Here is a 16466-nt window from a genome sequence, read left to right on the forward strand (position 1 = left end):
ATGTAAGATACAAATATTATTTTGTTTAAAAAAATATAATTTTTTTAGTTAACAATTTTTTAAACAATTGTTTTTTAAATAATTAAAAAATTTTTTAAAAAGTTTCTCATCTTTCAAACTAAATTGAGTGTAAGATGAGAATATGGTCTTCTATTAAAACCGTTTTTAATTTTTTAAACTAGTTAACGTTCAAACAATAATTGTTTTAAAAATTAAAAAGTTGCCATTTAAACAAAAAATTGAATGTACGATGAAAAAGTTATTGTATTTTAAAATAAGTTTTGAATCTTTTTTAAATAAATTTTTAAAACAATTAATATTTAATATCTGTAAAAACTGGTGTCTTATAAGAATCATATTTTTCCATTATTCTCTTATTGTACCACTAATTTTCGTAATGTTTTTACTGGTTAAGCCATATGAGGCTCCGAATCTTAAAAGGGCACACTTTTTAACACTATTAAAAAAGAACATTATAACGAAAAAGAAAATAAAACGTTTTGGCTGGCTCTTTTCTTAACTTCGCACTCATCTGTTATTAATATAAATTAATCACTATTTTATAAACAGAAAAAACATTTTTTAAATTTATTTATTAAAATTGAAAATTTCAATGATTATTTTAAAAGGTAAAAATGAATTCATTAAACAAATTTTACTTATAATTTTTTATTTTAAAAAACGAAAATAATTAATACAATTAAAAAAATTATTTCAAAAATTAAAAAAAAAAAAAAACTTACCCCGATATTATTTCAGTAATTTTTTTAAAATTAACAAAAAGACCGGATTCTGAATTTTTTTCATTCTTTTCAGAATCGTGATTTATTTTTTGTTTTTTATTTTTTATTTCTGAATTTTCGTTTTCTCTTTTAGTTGACATTTTTTAAACACACTTCACTTGCAAATTTCAATTTATGACTAAATGAAAAACGAAAGTCTATAATAATTTATATTTGAAGCACATAAATGTTTTTGTTTTAAAGTGTTTATATATTTACAATGATATACTTGTATAATTTATTTTTCGAAATATCAATAATTAATATTTCAATTCTTACATTAATTCAAATATTTATTTTGAATTTTTTTTAATAATTTCTTACTATAATAATTATGTTATATAATAATAAAAATAATTTTAATTTTTTTTATTTATTTACATATATATATAAATATATATAAATTATGAAATATCTTAAAAAAAATTTATTTTTGGAAATTTTAAGTTGAAGATGAATTGTGCATTTAAATAAAAAAAATAAGTTAAAATATTTGCAAAAAAATTTAAAAACAAATATATATATATATATATATATATATATAATTCTATTGTAATAATAATATATATAATATTTTTAAAATATTATAATTTTTATAAATATAGAAGAGAGTTACCGAAAATTAATTAAAAAACTTAACAAAACCTTAACAGTTTATTCATAGAGAGTATTATTAATGTTTTTGACATCCAATTGAGTAACTGGATCGTAGAACCGACTCCTCGCTCGAGCCGCACGGGCTTATACCAGTCGGGTAGCATTGAGCAATTCTGAATCACACATTGCTACCCGACTGGTATGAGCGCGTGCGGTGCAAACGAAGAATCTGTTTGATGATCCAGCTCCTAAATTTCGCTTTTGGATAATTTTCACTTTCATTTACATTTTTATTATTTATAATTAAAATATAAGATGAAATATAATTAAGATACATATGTACAAATGATAATTAATAACTGTATTAAATAACTTTTCTTAATAATTACATACCCTTTTAGCTTAAAATCATTGTTTCTTTGTTAATTTTATTTTAATTGAGCTGCCGGATCAAAGAAGGGCACATAACCCATTTAAAATACATTAGTTATGTGCCCTTCTTTGATCCGGCAGCTCAATTATAGTTAATTTGGTTCTTAAGAAATTTATTTTATTTTTAATATATTGACAGTATCAACACACGTTAAATAAAAACATGAATATAACTGAAAATTAATAATACTTATCATTTATCCTATTTATTTTACTAATATTGTCAGTATCAAAATGAATTTCTTAAGTGTGAGATCTGTGGCTGCCAGAATAATAAATTATTTTAAAGGAAGAAAACCACATTTAACGAGTAAGTAAATATTTTTTTATACTTTATAAATTTAGTTTATTGTTGTTTTGTAATAATAAAAGGTGTCATTGAAAAATAAAATCATAAATAAATATAACTAAAACAACAAATGTGTGGCATTCTGTGAAAAACGTTTCTTAAAAAACTGTTATTTTAAAAAAAACATGTTATGTTCGCTTAAACCGCACGCTCTCGTACCAGTCGGATAGCAGTGAGCGCCTGTGGGCCATACACTGCTACCCGACTGGTATGAGAGCTTGCGTTCCGAGCGAAGAGTCGCACAGTTTTATTATTTTTATTTAATGTTGCATCAACCTTTTTTCTCTTTAAATAACAAATTCTCATTCGTTTGTTTCTTATGCGTTTGGCACTTTTGAGACAGGATATACATTTATTAAAATAACATTTAATAGTATAATAGAAGATTTGTGAAAAATTTTGAAATAACGATAACTTTAAAAAAAATAAATATTTTTCGATGAGATTAGAAATTGGGATGCATTTTACATGTGAATTACTGAAAAATAACAAAAAGTTGCAAAATTTGCAAAAAAATATTTTTTGCAAAAAGTTGCAAAAAAAAAAATTCAGATTTTTTTCTAATTCATATGTTTAATTTATGTTTAAATTCTAATTTTGAATCATATCTGAACAAAAATTGTTGAAAAAGAATGTGAAAAACGAAAATTCTTGGCCCAGTGACGTCACGAAGACGACAAAACAAACATTTTAATATAATAGAAGATTTGTGAAAAATTTTGAAATAACGATAACTTTAAAAAAAATAAATATTTTTTGATGAGATTTGAAATTGGGATGCATTTTACATGTGAATTACTGAAAAATAACAAAAAGTTGCAAAATTTGCAAAAAATATTTTTTGCAAAAAGTTGCAAAAAAAAAAAATTCAGATTTTTTTCTAATTCATATGTTTAATTTATGTTTAAATTCTAATTTTGAATCATATCTGAACAAAAATTGTTGAAAAAGAATGTGAAAAACGAAAATTCTTGGCCCAGTGACGTCACGAAGACGACAAAACAAACATTTTAATATAATAGAAGATTTGTGAAAAATTTTGAAATAACGATAACTTTAAAAAAAATAAATATTTTTTGATGAGATTTGAAATTGGGATGCATTTTACATGTGAATTACTGAAAAATAACAAAAAGTTGCAAAATTTGCAAAAAAATATTTTTTGCAAAAAGTTGCAAAAAAAAAAAATTCAGATTTTTTTCTAATTCATATGTTTAATTTATGTTTAAATTCTAATTTTGAATCATATCTGAACAAAAATTGTTGAAAAAGAATGTGAAAAACGAAAATTCTTGGCCCAGTGACGTCACGAAGACGACAAAACAAACATTTTAATATAATAGAAGATTTGTGAAAAATTTTGAAATAACGATAACTTTAAAAAAAATAAATATTTTTTGATGAGATTTGAAATTGGGATGCATTTTACATGTGAATTACTGAAAAATAACAAAAAGTTGCAAAATTTGCAAAAAAATATTTTTTGCAAAAAGTTGCAAAAAAAAAAATTCAGATTTTTTTCTAATTCATATGTTTAATTTATGTTTAAATTCTAATTTTGAATCATATCTGAACAAAAATTGTTGAAAAAGAATGTGAAAAACGAAAATTCTTGGCCCAGTGACGTCACGAAGACGACAAAACAAACATTTTAATATAATAGAAGATTTGTGAAAAATTTTGAAATAACGATAACTTTAAAAAAAATAAATATTTTTTGATGAGATTTGAAATTGGGATGCATTTTACATGTGAATTACTGAAAAATAACAAAAAGTTGCAAAATTTGCAAAAAAATATTTTTTGCAAAAAGTTGCAAAAAAAAAAAATTCAGATTTTTTTCTAATTCATATGTTTAATTTATGTTTAAATTCTAATTTTGAATCATATCTGAACAAAAAGTGTTGAAAAAGAATGTGAAAAACGAAAATTCTTGGCCCAGTGACGTCACGAAGAGGACAAAACAAACATTTTAATATAATAGAAGATTTGTGAAAAATTTTGAAATAACGATAACTTTAAAAACAAGTAGGGGGTCCTTTATGTTTATTTCATAAACATTATGCTTCCTCATTGTGTGAAGCAAAAAATTCGCTTCCTCGTGAAGGAATCAATGAATTTGTCCAATTCAATTGATTGATTTAAAAACTTTCGAATTAAAAATGTTTTAAATTAATTAAATTTTTTGAAAAATAAAGAAAATTTTAATTAATTTTGAGTGTAACATAAACTTTATATATACGAATCGATTCGTTTTAATGCAAGGAATACAATTATTTTATTCATCAACTTGAATTAAAAAAAAACACAAAATTTTTTAGCTAAAATATGAATTTTCGATTTTTCAATTTTTATTAATTCTCAAATTTTAAATCAAATCTATACTTTATATATACCAACCAATTCGTTTCAATGCAGGGAATAAAATTATTTCATATATAAACATGAATTTAAATAAACACATCATTTTTTAGCTAAAATGAGAATTTTTGATTTTTTAACTTTCTTTAATTCTTTAAATTTCAATCAAATCTATACTTTATATATATCAATCGATTCATCTTGACATAAAGAAGACGATTATATTATATATTACCTTAAATTTTTCGATTTAAAAATTTTTTCAATTAAAAAAAATTTTTTGGAAAAAAGACGATAAAATTTTTTTTTTTGGGTATTTTTAAAAATCCTCTCGTCATTTTTGAGAGATTAATGTGTTAAATAAGCCTACCAAATTTTATCCAAATCCATTAAAACCTGTTAAAGATATCGTGTTCACAAAAACGATCCACCCACACATACACACACACACACACACACACATACACACACACATACATACATCCGGACAATTGATCAGGATCTCATATAACATGTTTCTATATAGAGGAAAATTTGTTTTCACCATTTTTAAAAAGTTTATTAACGAAAGGACTACATAGCTTCCTCCACGAGGAAGCAAAAATAAATATTTTTTGATGAGATTTGAAATTGGGATGCATTTTACATGTGAATTACTGAAAAATAACAAAAAGTTGCAAAATTTGCAAAAAAATATTTTTTGCAAAAAGTTGCAAAAAAAAAAATTCAGATTTTTTTCTAATTCATATGTTTAATTTATGTTTAAATTCTAATTTTGAATCATATCTGAACAAAAATTGTTGAAAAAGAATGTGAAAAACGAAAATTCTTGGCCCAGTGACGTCACGAAGACGACAAAACAAACATTTTAATATAATAGAAGATGATTTGTGAAAAATTTTGAAATAACGATAACTTTAAAAAAAATAAATATTTTTTGATGAGATTTGAAATTGGGATGCATTTTACATGTGAATTACTGAAAAATAACAAAAAGTTGCAAAATTTCCAAAAAATTATTTTTTGCAAAAAGTTGCAAAAAAAAAAAATTCAGATTTTTTTCTAATTCATATGTTTAATTTATGTTTAAATTCTAATTTTGAATCATATCTGAACAAAAATTGTTGAAAAAGAATGTGAAAAACGAAAATTCTTGGCCCAGTGACGTCACGAAGACGACAAAACAAACATTTTAATATAATAGAAGATTTGTGAAAAATTTTGAAATAACGATAACTTTAAAAAAAATAAATATTTTTTGATGAGATTTGAAATTGGGATGCATTTTACATGTGAATTACTGAAAAATAACAAAAAGTTGCAAAATTTGCAAAAAAATATTTTTTGCAAAAAGTTGCAAAAAAAAAAAATTCAGATTTTTTTTCTAATTCATATGTTTAATTTATGTTTAAATTCTAATTTTGAATCATATCTGAACAAAAATTGTTGAAAAAGAATGTGAAAAACGAAAATTCTTGGCCCAGTGACGTCACGAAGACGACAAAACAAACATTTTAATATAATAGAAGATTTGTGAAAAATTTTGAAATAACGATAACTTTAAAAAAAATAAATATTTTTTGATGAGATTTGAAATTGGGATGCATTTTACATGTGAATTACTAAAAAATAACAAAAAGTTGCAAAATTTCCAAAAAAATATTTTTTGCAATAAGTTGCAAAAAAAAAAAATTCAGATTTTTTTCTAATTCATATGTTTAATTTATGTTTAAATTCTAATTTTGAATCATATCTGAACAAAAATTGTTGAAAAAGAATGTGAAAAACGAAAATTATTGGCCCAGTGACGTCACGAAGACGACAAAACAAACATTTTAATATAATAGATGATGATTTGTGAAAAATTTTGAAATAACGATAACTTTAAAAAAAATAAATATTTTTTGATGAGATTTGAAATTGGGATGCATTTTACATGTGAATTACTGAAAAATAACAAAAAGTTGCAAAATTTGCAAAAAAATATTTTTTGCAAAAAGTTGCAAAAAAAAAAAATTCAGATTTTTTTTCTAATTCATATGTTTAATTTATGTTTAAATTCTAATTTTGAATCATATCTGAACAAAAATTGTTGAAAAAGAATGTGAAAAACGAAAATTCTTGGCCCAGTGACGTCACGAAGACGACAAAACAAACATTTTAATATAATAGAAGATTTGTGAAAAATTTTGAAATAACGATAACTTTAAAAAAAATAAATATTTTTTGATGAGATTTGAAATTGGGATGCATTTTACATGTGAATTACTGAAAAATAACAAAAAGTTGCAAAATTTGCAAAAAAATATTTTTTGCAAAAAGTTGCAAAAAAAAAAAATTCAGATTTTTTTCTAATTCATATGTTTAATTTATGTTTAAATTCTAATTTTGAATCATATCTGAACAAAAATTGTTGAAAAAGAATGTGAAAAACGAAAATTCTTGGCCCAGTGACGTCACGAAGACGACAAAACAAACATTTTAATATAATAGAAGATGATTTGTGAAAAATTTTGAAATAACGATAACTTTAAAAAAAATAAATATTTTTTGATGAGATTTGAAATTGGGATGCATTTTACATGTGAATTACTGAAAAATAACAAAAAGTTGCAAAATTTCCAAAAAATTATTTTTTGCAAAAAGTTGCAAAAAAAAAAAATTCAGATTTTTTTCTAATTCATATGTTTAATTTATGTTTAAATTCTAATTTTGAATCATATCTGAACAAAAATTGTTGAAAAAGAATGTGAAAAACGAAAATTCTTGGCCCAGTGACGTCACGAAGACGACAAAACAAACATTTTAATATAATAGAAGATTTGTGAAAAATTTTGAAATAACGATAACTTTAAAAAAAATAAATATTTTTTGATGAGATTTGAAATTGGGATGCATTTTACATGTGAATTACTGAAAAATAACAAAAAGTTGCAAAATTTGCAAAAAAATATTTTTTGCAAAAAGTTGCAAAAAAAAAAAATTCAGATTTTTTTTCTAATTCATATGTTTAATTTATGTTTAAATTCTAATTTTGAATCATATCTGAACAAAAATTGTTGAAAAAGAATGTGAAAAACGAAAATTCTTGGCCCAGTGACGTCACGAAGACGACAAAACAAACATTTTAATATAATAGAAGATTTGTGAAAAATTTTGAAATAACGATAACTTTAAAAAAAATAAATATTTTTTGATGAGATTTGAAATTGGGATGCATTTTACATGTGAATTACTAAAAAATAACAAAAAGTTGCAAAATTTCCAAAAAAATATTTTTTGCAATAAGTTGCAAAAAAAAAAAATTCAGATTTTTTTCTAATTCATATGTTTAATTTATGTTTAAATTCTAATTTTGAATCATATCTGAACAAAAATTGTTGAAAAAGAATGTGAAAAACGAAAATTATTGGCCCAGTGACGTCACGAAGACGACAAAACAAACATTTTAATATAATAGATGATGATTTGTGAAAAATTTTGAAATAACGATAACTTTAAAAAAAATAAATATTTTTTGATGAGATTTGAAATTGGGATGCATTTTACATGTGAATTACTGAAAAATAACAAAAAGTTGCAAAATTTGCAAAAAAATATTTTTTGCAAAAAGTTGCAAAAAAAAAAAATTCAGATTTTTTTTCTAATTCATATGTTTAATTTATGTTTAAATTCTAATTTTGAATCATATCTGAACAAAAATTGTTGAAAAAGAATGTGAAAAACGAAAATTCTTGGCCCAGTGACGTCACGAAGACGACAAAACAAACATTTTAATATAATAGAAGATTTGTGAAAAATTTTGAAATAACGATAACTTTAAAAAAAATAAATATTTTTTGATGAGATTTGAAATTGGGATGCATTTTACATGTGAATTACTGAAAAATAACAAAAAGTTGCAAAATTTGCAAAAAAATATTTTTTGCAAAAAGTTGCAAAAAAAAAAATTCAGATTTTTTTCTAATTCATATGTTTAATTTATGTTTAAATTCTAATTTTGAATCATATCTGAACAAAAATTGTTGAAAAAGAATGTGAAAAACGAAAATTCTTGGCCCAGTGACGTCACGAAGACGACAAAACAAACATTTTAATATAATAGATGATGATTTGTGAAAAATTTTGAAATAACGATAACTTTAAAAAAAATAAATATTTTTTGATGAGATTTGAAATTGGGATGCATTTTACATGTGAATTACTGAAAAATAACAAAAAGTTGCAAAATTTCCAAAAAATTATTTTTTGCAAAAAGTTGCAAAAAAAAAAAATTCAGATTTTTTTCTAATTCATATGTTTAATTTATGTTTAAATTCTAATTTTGAATCATATCTGAACAAAAATTGTTGAAAAAGAATGTGAAAAACGAAAATTCTTGGCCCAGTGACGTCACGAAGACGACAAAACAAACATTTTAATATAATAAAAAAGATAGAAGATTAAAATAACATTTATTCTTTTATAGTAAATAAAGAAAAGCAAGATGGAAGTGAACAACAAAAACAACAACATCAAGAACAACGCATTGAAGAACAACGAAAACAAGAAATACATCAACAATTACAAGAACAACAACAACATGGTGAACAAAAACAAGATCCAAAACAAGAACAACAACATGATCAGCAAAAACAACATCAAGAACAACGCCTTGAACAACAACGAAAACAAGAACTACATCAACAATTACAAGAACAACAACAACATGATGAACAAAAACAAGATCCAAAACAAGAAGAACAACAACATCAAAAACAAAGACAACAACAACAAAGAAAACAAGAACTACATCAACAATTAGAAGAACAACAAAAACAAGATCTACAAGAACAACAACATGATGAACAAGAACAACAACAACATGATGAGCAAAAACAACAGCTAGAACAACAACATAAACAATTTCAACAACATATCCAAAATCAAAGAAAACATCAACAACATAATTTAAAAATACGAAATCAACGTACACATCATCTACAATATTACTCTCATTTTTTTCCGTATAACCGTCACAATTATCACAATTATCAATACAACAAAGGAAATCAATACAATCACCAACAATATCACCATGAATCACAAAATTATCAACATCGTCCACCTTTTTATCAAAATCGAAATCATCAGTTTAGGAAAAAAAGTAATATTCATAAAATTATAAATTTAATAATTAACATAAAATCATTATACTCTTTTTAAAATTAATATTGAAAAACATTGCATTAAAATACATTTTGTATATGAGATTGAAAAAGAATCTCTCATATAAAATATTACAATGTACATCTTTTCTTTTTTTATTATTAAAGAAAATTCATATTTCATATTTTAAAATTTTATTTTTATCTGATTAAATAATTACTATTTTACAGATAATTACCGAGGATGCAGAGGAGGAATCAAGAAACAATTAAAATTAAAAGAAATTGAAAAAAAATGGAAATTATATTTTCATCCATTTATAACGCCGCAAAAAAATAGTTATTGTTAAATAAAATTTATCAATTTAAAACAGTAAAACATTTTACAAAATTAATATAATAAATGTGCTTAATCGTTGATTTTAGTTTGGTTACCATCTTTTTTTTACTTGTTGTTTATACTGTAATTTATATTTTGAATTTTTATTAAAAACAACAACTAATCCCCACTGCGAAATCCAACAAGGCCCAAACCTGGCCTAGGAAAGATTCAAATTTTTAGCCATTGATGCCCCAATAATGGGATGAAATTCTTTCAAAGTTTGTCATTTCATTTTACATTTCATTTCACTTGAGATAATATGTTATTTTATTAAAATGAAGGATAATGAATATAAATTCATAAAAATATCTTATAGCACTCTTCATTATTATTATTATTCAATTACAATTTTAATATTTTTAAAAAAATTTAAAAAAAAGAAAGACAAAAACATTTATTTACTTTTACCTCTATCTCTTTTTATTATATATAATTTTAATATTTTTTGTACTTAAAATCTAAATATATTAAAATATTATATTTCTTTTGCTTCCTCGTGGAGGAAGCTATGTAGTCCTTTCGTTTATAAACTTTTTAAAAATGGTGAAAACAAATTTTCCTCTATATAGAAACATGTTATATGAGATCCTGATCAATTGTCCGGATGTATGTATGTGTGTGTGTATGTGTGTGTGTGTGTGTGTGTGTATGTGTGTGTGGATCGTTTTTGTGAACACGATATCTTTAACAGGTTTTAATGGATTTGGATAAAATTTGGTAGGCTTATTTAACACATTAATCTCTCAAAAATGACGAGAGGATTTTTAAAAATACCCCAAAAAAAAAATTTTATCGTCTTTTTTCCAAAAATTTTTTTTTAATTGAAAAAATTTTTAAATCGAAAAATTTAAGGTAATATATAATATAATCGTCTTCTTTATGTCAAGATGAATCGATTGATATATATAAAGTATAGATTTGATTGAAATTTAAAGAATTAAAGAAAGTTAAAAAATCAAAAATTCTCATTTTAGCTAAAAAATGATGTGTTTATTTAAATTCATGTTTATATATGAAATAATTTTATTTCCTGCATTGAAACGAATTGGTTGGTATATATAAAGTATAGATTTGATTTAAAATTTGAGAATTAATAAAAATTGAAAAATCGAAAATTCATATTTTAGCTAAAAAATTTTGTGTTTTTTTTAAATTCAAGTTGATGAATAAAATAATTGTATTCCTTGCATTAAAACGAATCGATTCGTATATATAAAGTTTATGTTACACTCAAAATTAATTAAAATTTTCTTTATTTTTCAAAAAATTTAATTAATTTAAAACATTTTTAACTCGAAATTTTTTAAATCAATCAATTGAATTGGACAAATTCATTGCTTCCTTCACAAGGAAGCGAATTTTTTGCTTCACACAATGAGGAAGCATAATGTTTATGAAATAAACATAAAGGACCCCCTCCTTGTTTTATTTGTCTTTATTAAAGAAACGTTGATTACAAATAATTATTTATATTATTCAATTGAAAAAAAAAGTAAATAAAATAAATATTATATATATATATATATACCCGTGTGGAAAAGTGACGTGAGCCCCCACTGGGGGCCCTTATGGATCGCTCTCATGCCATGAGAGGCGCATATCGGTAATCCATAGGGGCCCCTCATGGAAACAACATGCTCATCGATGGGCCCTCACGTTTGCCCTCATCTTGCCCTCAAGTTTGCCTTAATGTTTTTAATCAACAATATTAAAAATATTAGTTAATATTAGTTAATAGTTAATAGTTAATTAATATTAAATAAGCTTAAATTATGAATAAATAACATATTTATTTACTAATTCTTCCATTTTTAAATTAAATTCTTAATTAAATTGAATTTATTAATTAACGTTCTAATTAATGAACTGTTGGATATAGTTTAAAAGTATAATAATAAATTAATTAATAAAAAAATATGTTATGATAGGATATTTTCATTTTTCAATTAATTCGTACATAGAATATTTGATTAAACGCAAACCTGAGAAATAAATAAATCTAACGCAAGGAAGGAATCAAACCTACGGACTATGAGCCTAACACTTTCCCAAGTGCGCTACGCACGCTACGTGAAAACAAATGTTAAATTCTTGATGGCATTTAAACTTGCAAAATACCTAACTCAGGAAAGTGCTTAATATCATTTAGTTAAAGTTAAGATATTATATTATATTTTCCAATGAAATGTAATTTATAAAATATAATTAATTATATGCTTTATGATTATTATTATGAATCATCCCAGGTGAATTTTCAAAAAAGTGAAAATATATTTTTATTAAAAACGCGTTTTTCATTGTTCTTAATCATTGTAAACATTAATTTTTTGGTAATAAAAAAATATTTGACTTATGGACTTAGAAAATTTTGCTAAACGATCATTTGTGTGATCCATGCGTGGCCCTACGTTGGCTCTCATAGATTCGCCAAATGGATCAGCCCTCATGCGCCCCCGCCGGGGGCCCCGAAGTCTTGGGGGCAAAATCGTGACTTTTTCCACACGGGTATATATATATATATATATATATAATTTAAAAAATAGATTTGTTTTATTTTCTTTAATTGCATTTGATATTTGGTTGTTGTAAACCAATTTTTAAGAAATTTATATTTATTAATTGTTATATAAATAAATGAAATACATTGAACATTTTTTATAGTATATATTTATTTCATAATCGATTAATAAACTATAATATTAAAATATAAATAAAATTTTTGCATTTATACGTATATCAATATAATAGAAATGAAAGAATAATTTTTGTTTATATTTGTAGAATGTTTGAATATTAAAAGAAAACAAAGGTTTACTCATGATTTAATATTAATAGCGAATCATTATCAAATTGTGTGTTATCGAAGTTTGACATATAATAGATTATTTATTTAAATAATACAAGAAAAATATTATACCATATAATTTATATTTAAAAAAAAGAAATACATATATATCTAAACGCTGTGCGGTAAGTTAATTAACTTTTTCATAAAACAAAATACAATTGTTTAATTATTACATATAATACACATTAATTACCTTTTTTAAACAAATCAATTGCAGTCAAGTCGATATCAAAACTTCACAAAATTTACCGAACAAAGTTTTGAAAAAATACAGTACTCTTACTTTTTTATTATATATTTGGTTTTTGGTTTTTAAAAAAAATTTAAATTAGATTATTTGTTCTTTTAATTGAAAAAAAATATTCTTCTACGTTATTTTGATGATTAATTAATTAAATTTTTTTGAACGTTTGCATTATTATTAACTTTTTCAAAATATATTTTTTTTATTTTTTTAAAATAAATTACCTTTTTATGCAGTTTTGACTTGATTGAAGGATAAAATTTATTTCAATTAATATTTATGTTTATTTATTGTTTGAAGTAAAAAAATTTAAAAAACTTTTTTATGACTTAAAAATAGAGATACAATCCGCATTTTAATGAAGTTTCATTAATTTAATAATTTAAATACCTATGTCATAATAGTAATATTTGTAATTAATAACTGGTACCGTTAATTAGAACCTCTATCACTATTTAGGCGAACAAAAGTCATATGTAATTGTAAACGAAAGAATTATAAATGAAGTGTAGAATGACAAAAGCGGTGAAGCGCAAATTTTTTAAAATTGAGGTTTTCATAAAAAATTAAAGACAATTCTTTTACTGTATTTCTGTAATATAATTTTCTTTTTTATTGCGTTTTAAATTAATTTTTAATAACTAATATAAAAATTATAAAATAATCTCAAATTTAATTGTTTACAATTCGATTGAAACACAAAATAAATTCGTAAATCAACAATATTATGAAAATTTAATAAGACAAAAAACATCGCTTTGAAAATATGAAAATAATTTTTAAAAAACAGTACTAATCAAAATAATAATAATAATATTAATAAAAAATTATTAATTTTAATTTTAGATAATTATAATATCATATTGTTATTAATTTTCAATTATTTTTATAATTATAATAATTAGAAAAATTTTATTGTTATATTTTAAATTATAATTTAAAAATGAGATAGTACTCGATTGCAAAGCAAGCACTTAATTCATAGTTTTTGAATATGTTTTTTTCATTTACGGTAAAAACAGTGAGTTGATGCGTAACTAATTTTTTCATTCTACCGTTCAAATTATAATTTTTCGAAACTTTATTGACTTTCAGAACCTTATTGACATATACTGCAAACTTTCTTAATTGCTTAATGGCATTTGATTTATGCTGTTGTTAAATTAATTTTTTTTATTAATTATTCCTTTTCCTTACATTATTTTAATTATAAGTGTATCATTAGCGTAAACATCGGTGAACAAAGCAAAAAGAAATGCAACTAAAATAGATTCAAAATTAGTATCAATGAAATGTTTCTTTATTATATGGACGTTGTTTTACGTATTTTTAAATTTTTTTTATAAGTCCACTGCTTTAGTTACCGTCACTTTCATTGAAAATTACATAAAATATTTTCTAATACAATTAAAGATTATGAATCTTCCGATTTTAAATAATTATTTTTATACAAATAATAAATTATAATAATAATTTTTTTAATACATTGCTTTAAATTCTCAAATTACTTATGTGACGATTACTGAAGCAAAATTGACGGTAACTAGGGCATTTACCTTATGTCGATTCTTTGGCGATAAAATTTAAATATACATTGTGTAAAGGCGGTTCCAGAATAGGTACAAAAGCCAAGTCCAAATCCAAGTCCTATGAGTGCAAGAGAGATACATAGACTACCTATCTCATTCGCACTTATGGGATTTGCATTTGGACTTGCACTTGTACTTGGCTTTTGTACCTATTCTGGAACCACTTTAATGTATTTGAATATACCTGGTTTTGCCCCGCACTGAATTTTTTAACAAAATGTAAAATGCTAAGCTTATTGTTAATAATTTTACAATTACTTTTACGGAAAATTACTCGTAAATAAATGCTGAAAAAGATTTTATTTCAAGTTTAAAATGACGAGACTGACAATACGACTCAACATTGGTCCAGTAATGTCTGCCGAAGTACGGCAAACGTTAATGCACCAGTACTGGCGATCAATTCGTCCCCTTATTGGGCCAATATTGGCACTGATTCTCGATTACTCTAATTTGCTATTATTGGTCCGAACTTTGTCACATTACTGGGTCAATATTGGAACCAATAATTGGTAAGTTTAATTTTCCATAATTGAGACGAACTCTGTCCTATTACTGGGTCATTATTTGCCCATTAACGGCTGAAATGTTGAATTAATTTTGACAAGTCATTTTTTCCAAAGTTGGAACGAATTTTGGCCCAGTAATGGGGCATTAACGGTTGAAATGTTCCTCAAATGCAACTTATCAAAACATTTTTGTGTTGAGATTCCCATATCCGCGTATATTGTAGTGGTTAGCGTGTTAGATTTTGATGCGTTAGGTTTCGAGTTCAGTTCTCGCAAATATTACAAATTTTTGAAATGTTTAAACAATTGCGATTTCTGTAAGGACTTATATTATAAATGTATAATGATTTAATTAGTTAATTTATTAATAATTATAGTTTTTTAAACTTTGACAATACTGGGCCACTAATGGCAGCCAAGATTGGCACATTGATGGCGTATGATACTTGGCTGCCTACGTCTAACCGCAGCTTTCTCCACAAGAGAAGGACCGATATTGTCTACCAATGCTCGGTGTCAGCTTTGACAATATTGGGCCAATATTAACCCGTTTTGGTTTTCTCACTTGGAATACTTGTTGTAACGAATATTTCGACACAAAAATTTTTAAAATTGATTAATTATCAATAAAAAATGGATTTAGTTTTGATCTAAAGTTTAAAAGTCGCAGAAAATGTAATAAATAAATTTTTTTAGCGATTATATTATTAAAATGATGTTGGTAATTCTGACTTGCTATAATTGGACCAAACTTTGTCACATTACTTGGCCAATACTGTCAAAAATTCTTGGGACTTCTAATTTACCATAATTTAGCCGAACTTTGTTCCAATACTGGCTAATTATTGGCACATTAACAGCTGAAATATTGAATTTAATTTAACAATTCATTTTTCCAGAAGTTAGAACGAATCTTGGCGCTGTAATGGAGCAATAACGGCTGAAGTGTTAAAGCAGAAGCAACTTATCAAAAAAAATTTTTCATTGATATTTCCGTGTCCGCTTAGTGTAGTGGTTAACGTGTTAAGCTTCGATGTGTTATGTTGTGATTTTGGTCCCCGCTAGTGATAGATTTTTTTAAATGTTTCAATTAGTTAATTAATTAATAACTATAATTTTTGAATCTTTTTTTTAATTTTGATAATACTGGGCCACTCATGGCCGACAATATTGGGCCACTTATTTCTGTCGTGGCCTGGCAGCCGACGTCCAACCGCAATTAGCAC

The 16466-nt window shown here is 23.9% G+C and overlaps 2 protein-coding genes across 3 annotated transcripts in view; both read left to right on the forward strand.

The window, feature by feature from the left end:
• Window positions 1-1994: 1994 nt before the first annotated feature.
• Window positions 1995-16466, forward strand: part of LOC127286100 (uncharacterized) — a 51108-nt gene continuing 36636 nt past the window's right edge. The window contains exon 1 of one of the 2 annotated variants that reach the window (XM_051312401.1): window positions 1995-2121. The gene's annotated coding sequence lies outside the window, so the exon portion shown is untranslated. Of the gene's footprint in view, window positions 2122-12915; window positions 13021-16466 lie in introns of those variants that run through there. The other variant, XM_051312403.1, reaches the window with a different exon arrangement.
• Window positions 2046-16177, forward strand: LOC127286091 (UPF0746 protein DDB_G0281095-like). Its single transcript, XM_051312385.1, has 3 exons — window positions 2046-2121; window positions 8990-9667; window positions 16140-16177. The coding sequence occupies exons 1-3, from the start codon at window positions 2046-2048 to the stop codon at window positions 16175-16177; spliced, it is 792 nt and encodes a 263-aa protein (XP_051168342.1).

Source organism: Leptopilina boulardi, unplaced genomic scaffold (assembly GCF_019393585.1).
Source record: "Leptopilina boulardi isolate dan_hultmark-lab unplaced genomic scaffold, ZJU_Lbou_2.1 LbouV2_347, whole genome shotgun sequence".
NCBI classification, from domain to species: Eukaryota; Metazoa; Arthropoda; class Insecta; order Hymenoptera; family Figitidae; genus Leptopilina; species Leptopilina boulardi.

Excerpts from the sequence above, each read along its gene's own strand:
- LOC127286091 (XM_051312385.1), top strand. The coding sequence starts at position 2,046 with ATGAATTTCTTAAGTGTGAGATCTGTGGCTGCCAGAATAATAAATTAT. Across the intron at positions 2,122-8,989 it reads AAGAAAACCACATTTAACGA|TAAATAAAGAAAAGCAAGAT; the intron begins GTAAGTAAATAT and ends ATTCTTTTATAG. Across the intron at positions 9,668-16,139 it reads TCATCAGTTTAGGAAAAAAA|AAGTTAGAACGAATCTTGGC; the intron begins GTAATATTCATA and ends TCATTTTTCCAG.